This window comes from Anomaloglossus baeobatrachus, chromosome 6 (genome assembly GCF_048569485.1).
Source record: "Anomaloglossus baeobatrachus isolate aAnoBae1 chromosome 6, aAnoBae1.hap1, whole genome shotgun sequence".
Taxonomy (NCBI): Eukaryota; Metazoa; Chordata; class Amphibia; order Anura; family Aromobatidae; genus Anomaloglossus; species Anomaloglossus baeobatrachus.
In genome coordinates, this window is record NC_134358.1 from 74484569 (window position 1) to 74497041 (window position 12473).

General features: G+C 48.7%; 1 protein-coding gene across 2 annotated transcripts in view; it reads left to right on the top strand.

Annotated features, from left to right (window-relative positions):
* The window catches only part of RAD54B (RAD54 homolog B), a 136954-nt gene that overhangs the window by 113255 nt on the left and 11226 nt on the right, over positions 1–12473 (top strand). For both annotated transcript variants that reach the window (XM_075353040.1, XM_075353041.1), the window contains 2 exons: positions 1378–1639; positions 4806–4872. In XM_075353040.1, coding sequence (XP_075209155.1) covers positions 1378–1639; positions 4806–4872 — 329 coding nt within the window. The remainder of the gene's footprint in view (positions 1–1377; positions 1640–4805; positions 4873–12473) is intronic.

Consider the following 12473-nt stretch of genomic DNA (forward strand, 5'->3'; position numbering starts at 1 on the left):
TAACAATGGTCCATATCTGCCATTTCAGCACACCTGGTAGACGCTGCCGGTAGCTGGTCATATATGGATGCGTAGACGCTGCCGGTAGCTGGTCATATATGGATGCATAGACGCTGCCGGTAGCTGGTCATATATGGATGCGTAGACGCTGCCGGTAGCTGGTCATATATGGATGCATAGACGCTGCCGGTAGCTGGTCATATATGGATGCATAGACGCTGCCGGTAGCTGGTCATTTATGGATACTTAGACGCTGCCAGTAGCTGGTCATATATGGATGCATAGACGCTGCCGGTAGCTGGTCATTTATGGATACTTAGACGCTGCCTGTAGCTGGTCATATATGGATGCATAGACGCTGCCTGTAGCTGGTCATATATGGATGCATAGACGCTGCCGGTAGCTGGTCATATATGGATGCATAGACGCTGCCGGTAGCTGGTCATATATGGATGCATAGACGCTGCCAGTAGCTGGTCATATATGGATGCGTAGACGCTGCCGGTAGCTGGTCATATATGGATGCATAGACGCTGCCGGTAGCTGGTCATATATGGATGCATAGATGCTGCCGGTAGCTGGTCATATATGGATGCATAGACGCTGCCGGTAGCTGGTCATATATGGATGCGTAGACGCTGCCTGTAGCTGGTCATATATGGATGCGTAGACGCTGCCGGTAGCTGGTCATTTATGGATACGTAGATGCTGCCAGTAGCTGGTCATATATGGATGCGTAGACGCTGCCGGTAGCTGGTCATATATGGATGCCGGCCAGCGTTACAATGACAGACATATACTCCATTTTTTTCTATAATAAATGGGTAAAAATAGATAACCTGATATAGTGAAAAGAACCATGCAATAGACTTGAGCTTACTAAGTGACAGACCGGTACAACCGGCGACAAGACCCTGCCCGCAAGGGCTTACAACGAGACAGGAGCTGGGGGTGGGATCTGGGTAATTTTCGGGTCTAGGCTTTTCTGAAGAGTTCGGTTTTCAGGTCACTTTCTAAAATCTTGATGAAGAGGCTCATGATTTGGGTAGTCAGACCTAGGGTATGGGGGGAGCTGCAGATGAGGACTTGTAACCAGCTGCAGAAAGGAGGTCTGGGAACATTTAGCGCAGAGATATATGGAGCGGCTGGTCGGGGAGAGTCCTGGGGGTCACTGCCAGCATTTAGGCAATAAAGGTGATTGACAGATGGTAGAAGCAGTAGATTAGATTTGGAGCATAGTAGATGTGTGGAGTGCAGCATGTGTGAGAAGGATGGAGCGGATCTGGTGGGGGTTTGGGGTGAAGGATTGGGGGGGGGCAGGAGGCAGCACAGGGCATGGATGGATTGGATTCAGCTGTGTCCTCTTGCATCTTGCAGAGTTGTCCTGGTCTCCAATTATACTCAGACCTTAAATCTCCTACAAGAAATGTGTCGGCGGCATGGATACAAGTGCACCAGGCTGGACGGACAGACGCCGGTCACACACAGACAGCAAATAGTAGACGGATTTAACAGCAAGTATTCTCCAGACTTCATCTTCCTACTGAGCTCCAAAGCCGGCGGAGTGGGGCTGAACCTGATCGGAGGCAGCCATCTCATCCTGTACGACATCGACTGGAATCCGGCTAATGATATACAGGTTGGGGCAATGCTGATTTGTAGCCAAGACCCTGGTTATTATTTTATAGTTGCTTTTTAACCCTTTGGGATTTAAAGGGAACCTGTCAGCTGACGTGTGCTGCCCAAACTGTGAGCCGCATGTATCCGGCACTGGCTGTGTGAACATAGCCCGGTATGTTTCACTCCGAATCGCTGCAAACTTTAGAGAAAAACATACCTGGACCTGCGCTGCGCTGTGCAGTAGTCGTACAGACGCGTCCCCGGCAGCTGCTCCCCTCCAACTGCCAGGTCTCTGCTTATATGTGCACGTAGGCAGAGACCTGTCAATCACTGTCAGCAGGTGGGGAGAAGCCACCGGGGATCCGCCTGTACAGGTCACCTGTGCGCATTGGTCCACGGTGGCTATTAAAGGTAGGCTCTTTTACGCCGCAGCGTTTCAAAGTGAAACATACCAGGGTGTGGAACAGGTGACAGTCAGTCATGTGGTGTCTGGCCATAGAAGATCACAGCGTTTGGCTGTGCAGAATGCACCCTGACTTTGTATTGTCCCTGCTTTCAGTATTCGTTGGTTGGTATAGTAGTTTTCCTTCTGGATTCATCTTCCCCTTCATCCTTCCACTCAGCTGCTGATTATCCGTAGTCCTCTTGTGCTTATATACTCCCATCTTCCCTGGACTGGTGCTGGATATATTGTTCAGTTTATTCTAGCTCTGGTTGCAAGCAGGTGGCTTATACTCCTCTGTGGTTTCGTTGCTGAAGCTCTGCTGAACTTCTACCTGAGTCATCTGTGGATAAGTAGTTCATGATTTTTCCCCTGTGTCCTCCTTGTATCTTCTATAGTTTTTACATATAATTTTTAGTTGGGTTGACTGAGAGCTCATCCCATCCGTTACCTATTTAGAGTCCAGCACTAGAGATAGCTAGGGTCAGGTGTCCGGCTCGGTGCATAGGTGTGCAACGTATATAGTGGTGAGGGACCCCAGGGACCAGCAGTAGATTTGGTCAGGGGTCACCATCTCCCCCTTCCCTTCCCTTTCGCCAGTGGCTGGTACATGCAGCTCACAGTTTGGACACCATGTATCAGCCGACAGGTTCCCTTTAAAGTCTGCTTCACACATCCGACATTCATGGTCCAAGAGTGGACCATGATGTACAACTTGCCACAGGTCTCCGTGTTCGGTCCGTACTAGGATCCTGAATAAAGGATGTGTGAATCTGGAAGGAAAAGCAGAAAATACAACCCTGTCATCCAGGACTACAGTAAGTCCACTGTGTGCATTCAGGGTTTCTAGACAAGTCCTGTTAATTTTGATTAACCGCTCATAGGTATATACAGTGTGTCCACCCATATCCTGTCCACCACCATTAACTTGAGAACGGCGGCAGCTATAGGCATAGAAGTGGTGTCTAGGTATAGTAAAGTAACCATGTGTTACGCAATGAAACCACCTATAGCGCCACCTGGTGAAACACAACGGAGTTAGCATTTTTATCTTGAAAACGGAACGAGATTGAGAAATAAAGTGAATTACAAAGTTGTAGGGCATCATCAATTAAATACAAATCGACACCTTGCATACAGAAATGCTATGATATGAAACCCATGACCCCCCAAAACATTGAATGCTGGTCACGCATATGGCGCTCATTTAACTTTGATGCTCAAAGTGGCCCCCATCAGCTGCAATGCACATCTGGACTCTGGACAGCATACTGTATCTTGCTTCACGTTGTGCAATATGGTAAGTGACACGTTTGCACAAGCATCTGTGATACGTCGTCATAGGTCCTGCAATGTTGGTGTAGGGGTCGCATACACCTGCTGTTTGATGTAACCTCACAGAAAGAAGTCAAATGGAGTCAGGTCAGGTGAGCGTGGAGGCCACTCCACACAGCCACCATACCCAATGACTTGTAAGAAGGTCTCCATGAGGTATCGCTTCACATCCGCAGCTTTGTGAGTTTTACACGTTCTAATCATAGCATTTCTGTATGCAAGATGTCGATTCGTATTCAATTGATGATGCCCTACAATTTTGTAATTCACTTTTTTCTCTATCTCGTTCAGTTTTTGAAATAAAAATGCTAACTCCGTTGTTTTCCACCAGGTGGCGCTATAGATGGTTTCATTGTGTAGCGCATGGCTACTTTACTATACCTAGACACCACTTCTATGCCTATAGCTGCCGCCGTTCTCAAGTTAATGGCGGTGGACAGGATATGGGTGGACACACTGTAGACTTTATAATGATCTCATGATCTGTACAAGATCATCCTGGACCCCAAAAAGTTTACAATCAAGACCTGTTCCCAATGTGAAAATGATGCACTTTTTTTTGCAGATGACTACACCATAATACACAATTACACCTGCACTTATTACAGCATTTTTTATTAGTACAATTTCCTTTTTTTTTATGTATTTTTGTTTCTGATTTAAGTGTTTTTAGCCCAGAAACGCTGGGATTCTACACTTAAAATGTTTATTTATAGGCATCCAAAGACCCTTTCTATGATCTGTTCTGTTACTTTCCTCTTCCTTGTCGTATCATTGTGTAATTAGGTAGATTTGACATTTTGCGAATCTCGAAATGGCAAATATGTAAAGCGTCCTTTAGGATTGTGGATTCATATGAACTTCCACCACCAGGTGTCACTGTTCTCCTTTCCTTATGGCCGGTGTTGCGTGGACGCGGTCAGTAATCCTCTCCTCACTCCTATACCTCGATGTGTGACGCAAATGCGAATTTTTATTTTCTGAGTAAAATTTCACTCAACCCTTTCAAAAAGCTTTTACATGTCACAGGTTATTCTTCACCTGCGTAAAAGAAAAATTATGTTCCCGGAGAACAATTGTGTATTTATTTATTTTTTTTTGACATTTCGAAAAGTCCCAAATGATGACGCGGACAAAACCATCTGCAAAACAATGTTTAGAGCGGGCATAAAAAATGACGAGGACTGATGAAGACCAGAGGAAAGTCGCCAGAATGAATTTAGCTCCAAGATAAAAATATCTAAAAACAACAAAAAAGGGACAACGTTGATGAATTGGGGCCAGATCCTATAATTCGCATCGCAACGTGATCTGATTTAGCCAAAGCAGAGTCAGTCGCACTGAAATTAATGTTTTGTTTATAAAACTGATTGTAAAAAATAATTAACAAATTTGTCTTGTGTTCCAGGCAATGGCTCGAGTATGGAGAGATGGTCAGCAGCGAACTGTCCATATATACAGGCTCCTGACCACAGGTACAATGCTGCCATATACTGTATGTGTGTGTCATCAGGACGGTATTATACACCCTGCAACATCATGACTGTCCAAGTAATGTAGACAGATATTACCACTGAATTCCAGTATTTGCAACTGACATGGAAGCAGATGACACCGGTCCAGAGATCGGGGTCAGTACAAAATCATATATATATATATATATGTGTGTGTGTATATATAGATATATTATATCATATATATCCTGTGTATATAATATATATGTATATATGTATGTATATATATATATATATATATATATATATATATATATATATATATATATATATATATATATATATATACACATACATACATACACACACATACATACACACACACACACACACACACACACTATATATACTTATACAGGCTGCAAACTTCTAAAGTTTTTTTTAAGAACTTGATATAGAGGTGTTACAGTATGTGTAGGGTCAGAAGTGTGAGGACCCCCATACATATTAGATGAAAGTAGGCTGGAGCCACTGATTTTGGCAGGATCGGCCAACAATCTGATGTGTTTATGGCATCCGTACTGTCCACCGACTGAAGGTGTCATGGAGAGAAGGACCGGGCAGCTGAAATTTAAGTGCTCAAACTTTTTATTTTCAGGAACGATAAGGGGCTGCCAGAGGGTGCGGCTGACCCCACGCACTCTTGTGTACGGGGGAGTCGGGAGGGAGCGCTTTTGGAAAAATATACATTCAGCAGCAGCTATGAAAAATTATGTGCAGCTTAAGATAGCCATAGGCCTCCCTGGTGATCAGGATATATGGGGTGGGGTGTTAATCTGGTCACTTAGAGGGGCAATCCTAGTTATTGGGTCACATAGGAGGGCAAACTATGTAATTAGGTCACATAAGGGGCAACCCTAGTTATTGCATAACATAAGGTCCAGACCTGAAAATCTGGTTATATGTGGGGGCAGGCCTGGTAATCGGGTCACATAGTGAAAGAATTTCTCCAGATCACTCAGAAACTATTGACACCAGGTAAATGTCTTCAATGATTTTAATTACTAATCACTGGATCCCTTCCTCGAACCTGAAAAAAAATTTTGATTAGTGACTCCTGAAGATCACTCAGGTTTATTGCCGTTATCTAATCTGAGTCACTCTGTTCCAGGTGAGGACGAGGGTTGGAAGTTCAATAACCACTAAACTTCCAAGATTTCTCCTCTGTTATGTGGCTGCAGCAAATTCCACAGAAATCTCCATTCACATCCGCCCGTCCCCAGTGGAGCTCACAATCTAATTTCCCCCTTGCACACAATGGGAATTATGTATCCAGCAAAATGCAGAACAATTCTGGCAGAAATTGCATCAAGAATGTGTCTTCTATGACTTCCCCCATATTTATTTAGACATTATTTTATACCATTTTTTTTATACCCTATAGAATGTAAGCGTACAAGGGCAGGGTCCTCTTTCCTCTGTACCAGTCTGTGTATTGTTACTTGTATATGTATTCTGTATGTAACCCCCTTCTCATGACCCGCACCATGGAATCAATGGTGTGCTATAAATAAATAATAATGATAATAATAATACCTTGATCTACAGTGGGGTGTGGCCTTACTGAAGAGGGGTATGGTTTACTGGCGTGACACCAAAATGCTCCAAAAAATGTATCAAAGTTGCAGCACAAATTTCAGGTACAAAGTAATGCAACTAATACAGTAGTTAGTGTAATCTTTAAACTGGACGGTCTTAACATCTTAACTGTCAATACACTTTTATTAATAATCGTGCCGCCCGATGTCAGCTGTACACTATAGCTGTCACATTGATGCATTTGTCATTGGTGTTTGTACTGTTCGTGACCATTTAACCCCTTAGATTCTGCTGTAAATAGCAACAGCAGCATCTAGATGGTTAACAGCAGCATCTAGATGGTTAACAGCAGCATCTAGATGGTTAACAGCAGCATCTAGATGGTTAACAGAAGAAGATGGCTTCCTCCTTAACTCCATCAGCCCCCCTCGATTGCGATCACTTTGTACAGATGTTTGCAGTGGCAACACCAAGCCAGGTAGAAGCCTGTTAGTATATTAACAACATTTTTAGTGCAAAAATACACAAGGAGTCAGATATTGTTCTTGAAGGGGTTGTCAACTTTATTTTAACAGCATTGCTGGGGTCATGATTTGGTGACACTGCCTGATATACAAGTATTACCAGATCTTGTGTTTTGTGGTGGACCTCCTGCTTGTTTCAGAAAGAGCCGTTGTGTGAGAGGATTAGGATCATTTTTAGCCATTTTATGCTGTTTAGTTTCCTTTTCTTTATCGTTCCTATGGGAGACCCAGACATTGGGTGTATAGCTTCTGCCTCTGGAGGACACACAAAGTACTACACTCAAAAGTGTAGCTCCTCCCTCTGAGCTTATAAACCCCCTGGAGAACCAGATCTAGCCAGTTTATCGCTTTGTGTTCAGGAGGTCATACATCCACACATGCATTCTCATCTGATTTTTCATTTTTGGAAAGAGTTTGAAGAAAAGCGGGTCCAAGCCTGGACCCCCGGCATGTCCCTTCTCACCCCACTGTGTCGGCGGTGCTGTTAAGGTTGATTCCCAGGCTGGAGCCTTACATGCCGTGCTCCTTCACCATCCCTCCGGGGCTCTGGCTTGAAGTGGGAGCCAGCACGGTTCTCCATGCTTGGCATGAGACCGGTCTCCATCCGCAGCCCTTCAGGATCCTGCTGGACCGAAGCACTCATCCCCAGGGACTGGGAACCCTGCGTCTCAGCAAGCTAAGTACCTGAGACGTTTATATATGGGGGTCCCTTGTACTTTATTGTTGTGGGAGAGTGTGCTGAGTGATTTTTATGACATTTCCGGCGGGTTCTCTGGCTGTCGCCTGAGAACTGCGCCGATGGTGCCTGCGCGCCGGCCGCACCGCTCAAATTTAGGCTTTGGTTTCACTGCCCTCGCATGTCATTCATGCAGAGGGACAGTGCGGCTCCGCCCAGCGGCCGTTTTACAAAGGGGAGAGACATTCCTCACTGAGTACATGTCTCCTCCCCTGTGAATCTCTTTGGCCCTCCAGATCCCGCTCTCAGAGTGAGTCCCGCCCCCTCTCTTCACTCCGGTGGCCATTTTCTCAGCGTTTTTCCCTGCGATCACCACTGGTCTGCAGCATCCCTGCTGAGGTGCTTGGGAGTCCGGGTTTCGGGATCTGGAGGGCACACAAACCGCTCCAGCGGTCTGGTAAGCCACAACCTCTGGTTGTGGACCTTCTGTATATACTCTCTGGGGGTCATTCTGGCAGAGCCCTCACTCCAGCAGCATGTCACACACGAGGAGCAAGGCTCCAAAGCTGTTTTCAGTATGCAATGCATGTAAGCTCCTACTGCCGGAACCGAGCACCTATCCACATTGTGATGCCTGCTCTAACCTGACGATGCCTCAGCCTGAAATCGCACCCCCAGGGCTCTCTCAGGCTGCTCCGGCTCCTGTGGCTGAACCCCCGGCTTGGGTAGAATCCTTAACCAGGTCTATCTCCCAGTCTTTTGCTGACTCCATGGGACATCTGTCCAGGACTCTGCTGAGCATGCATCAGCCCCCGTCGCAGGGTGCCTCTGCTGCTAGGCCTCTCTCAGGACCGGAGCTCACAGAGGATTCATCATCTGGTCCCAGGCCCCGTCCTTCTAAAAAGAGACGCAGGGCTCCCTCTCCTTTGTCCCGCGGCTCGGTTTCAGAAGCTGACTCGCAGGATGAGGAGGATGCCTTTACTGGGGGCTCGGAGACTACCTCCATGTGCCCCATTGATCTGTCCGAAAGTGACTCGGATGTTAGTGAGTTGATTGCGTCCATTAATTCTGTACTGGATCTCAATCCGCCAGTATCAGAGGAACAACCTTCTCTGGCAGAAAAGCACCAGTTTACCTCGCCTAAGAGGACAAAGAGTGTGTTCTTTAACCACTCCAGTTTTCAGGCCGCTGTGACCAAGCCCAGGGCCTGCCCTGACAAACTCTTCCCAAAGCGTGGTTCTGATGACCGTTTTCCCTTTCCACCTGAGGTGGTCAAGGAGTGGGCTCATTCACCAAAGGTAGACCCCCCGGTGTCTAGACTTTCAACCCGGACCGTTGTATCAGTGGCTGATGGCACCTCGCTTAAGGATTCCACAGACCGCCAGGTTGACCTTCTGGCCAAATCTGTATTTGAGGCGGCAGGGGCCTCGTTCTCCCCGTCTTTTGCAGCAGTGTGGGCTCTTAAAGCCATCTCTGCTTCTCTGGAGGAGATGCATTCCCTCACTAAGGAATCTATGCCTGAGATGGTTGCCTTAACTTCCCAAGCTTCGGCTTTTTCATCCTATGCCATGTCTGCCATGCTGGAGGCTTCTCACCGCACTGCGGTAGCTTTGGCTAATTCCCTCGCTATCCGCAGGATCTTGTGGCTTCGAGAGTGGAAGGCAGATGCTTCTTCTAAGAAGTACCTTGCGGGGCTCCCTTTTGCTGGGTCCCGGCTGTTCGGAGAACAGCTGGATGAAATTATTAAGGAAGCTACTGGCGGGAAGAGTACTTCCATGCCACAAACCAAAACCAGGAAACCTGTCCAGGGTAGGAATCAGTCGAGGTTTCGTTCCTTTCGTTCCTCCAACTGGTCGTCCTCTAAGCCCTCGGCCTCGTCCACTAACACTGCCAAGGACCAAAAATCCAGCTGGTGCACAAAAGCGCGTCCACAGAAGACCGCAGGTGCTGCTGCCACTAAGGCAGCCTCCTCTTGACTATCTGTCCGCGCCAGCAACGTCCTTAGTCGGTGGCAGTCTCTCTCACTTTGGCGACGTGTGGTTTCAACACGTCTCCGATCAGTGGGTGCAGGATATCATCTCCCACGGCTACAGGATAGAATTCTCTTCCAGCCCGCCAGACAGATTTTTTCTGTCAACTCCCCCCTGCTCCAAGGCCGCCGCCTTCTCTCAGGCCGTGGCATCCTTGCAGGCCAACGGAGTAATTGTGCCGGTTCCCGCCCGGGAACGGTTCAGAGGTTTCTACTCAAATCTCTTCCTAGTCCCCAAAAAGGACGGTTCCTTCCGGCCCATCCTGGATCTCAAGCTTTTCAACAAGCATGTTCAGGTGCGGCATTTTCGCACGGAGTCTCTGCGGTCAGTCATTGCATCAATGACCCAAGGGGATTTCCTGGCATCCATCAACATCAGAGATGCCTATCTGCATGTGCCAATTGCAGTTTCTCACCAGCGTTGGCTACGTTTTGCAATCGGAGAGGAACGTTTCCAATTCGTTAGCCACGGCCCCTCGAGTATTCACCAAGGTCATGGCAGCAGTGGTTTCGGTTCTGCACCTACAGGGGTTGGCAGTGATTCCTTACCTGGACGACCTTCTAGTCAAGGCTTCATCCAGCGCAGACTGTCAGCGGAGTGTCTCGCTCACTCTTGCCACTCTAGCCCAATTCGGGTGGATTGTCAATCTTCCCAAATCCACTCTGACTCCGACCCAGAGTCTCACGTACCTAGGGATGCAGTTTGAGACTCTGCCGGCACTTGTGAAGTTGCCCTTAGTCAAACAGCAGTCCCTCCAACTGGCGGTCCGCGCTCTGCTGAGGCCCCGCCGTTATTCCATCAGGCACCTGATGCAGGTGCTGGGTCAGATGGTGGCGTCAATGGAGGCTGTTCCCTTTGCCCAGTTCCATCTGCGTTCACTGCAGCTGGACATTCTCCGCTGTTGGGACAAGCGGCCTTCCTCCTTGCACAGGTTGGTGGCTCTGTCACCACAGACCAGGAGCTCTCTTCAGTGGTGGCTTCGGCCCCTCTCTCTGTCTCAGGGGCGCTCCTTCCTGACCCCGTCCTGGGTGATTCTCACCACGGATGCCAGTCTGTCCGACTGGGGAGCGGTATGTCTCCACCACCGAGCGCAGGGCACTTGGACTCCGTCCGAGTCAGCCCTCTCGATCAATGTGCTGGAAATCAGAGCTGTGCTTCTAGCTCTCCTATCCTTTCACCACCTGTTGGCGGGCAAGCACATCCGAGTCCAGTCAGACAACGCGACAGCAGTTGCCTACATCAATCACCAAGGCGGGACACGCAGCCGCCTGGCAATGTTGGAGGTACAACGCATCCTTCAATGGACGGAGGACTCCAAGTCCACCATATCCGCATCCCAGGCGTGGAAAACTGGGAAGCAGATTATCTCAGCCGTCAAACCGTGGACAGTGGCGAGTGGTCCCTGCATCCGGCAGTGTTTCAGTCAATCTGCCGCAAGTGGGGCACTCCGGATTGGACCTAATGGCATCCCGTCACAACAACAAGGTTCCGGTTTACGTGGCTCGCTCCCACGATCCTCAGGCCTTCGCCGCGGACGCTCTGGTTCAAGACTGGTCCCAGTTTCGTCTGTCCTACGTGTTTCCCCCTCTAGCTCTCTTGCCCAGAGTTCTGCGCAAGATCAGAATGGAGGGCCGTCGAGTAATTCTCATTGCTCCGGACTGGCCCAGGCGAGCTTGGTACCCAGACCTGCTCCATCTGTCCGTAGAGGTGCCGTGGCATCTTCCGGACCGTCCAGACCTTCTCTCACAAGGTCCGTTTTTCCGCCAGAATTCTGCGGCTCTCAGATTGATGGCGTGGCTCTTGAGTCCTGGATCTTGACGGCTTCTGGTATCCCCCCTGAAGTCATCTCCACTATGACTCGGGCCCGTAAGTCTTCCTCTGCCAAGATCTATCACAGGACTTGGAAGATTTTCCTGTCCTGGTGTCGCTCTTCCGGCCATTCTCCTTGGCCTTTTTCCTTGCCGACCCTTCTGTCTTTTCTACAGTCCGGTCTGCAGCTGGGATTGTCCCTCAACTCTCTCAAGGGACAAGTCTCGGCTCTGTCAGTGCTGTTCCAGCGGCGTATCGCCCGGCTGGCTCAGGTCTGCACCTTCATGCAAGGTGCGTCTCACATCATTCCGCCTTACCGGCGGCCCTTGGATCCCTGGGACCTCAATTTGGTTCTCACGGCTTTGCAGAAACCCCCCTTTGAGCCTCTTAGGGAGGTTTCTTTGTTTCGTCTTTCACAGAAAGTGGTCTTTCTAGTGGCCATAACTTCCCTCAGGAGAGTCTCTGATTTAGCTGCGCTCTCTTCAGAGTCACCTTTTTTGGTTTTTCATCAAGACAAGGTGGTTCTCCGTCCGACTCCAGACTTTCTTCCTAAGGTGGTTTCTCCTTTCCACCTTAACCAGGACATTACCCTACCTTCCTTTTGTCCGGCTCCTGTTCATCGCTTTGAAAAAGCGTTGCATACTCTGGATCTGGTGCGGGCGCTCCGGATCTATGTGTCTCGCACCGCTGCTCTTAGGCGGTGCACCTCTCTTTTTGTGCTAACCACAGGTCGGCGTAAGGGCCTCTCTGCTTCTAAGCCGACCTTAGCCCGTTGGATCAGGTCCACCATTTCGGAGGCCTACCTGTGTTCTCAGGTGCCTCCCCCGCCGGGGATCAAGGCACACTCGACCAGAGCTGTCGGTGCCTCTTGGGCTTTCAGGCACCAGGCTACGGCTCAGCAAGTCTGTCAGGCTGCCACTTGGACTAGCCTGCATACCTTTTCAAAGCACTACCAAGAGCATGCTCATGCTTCGGCAGATGCGA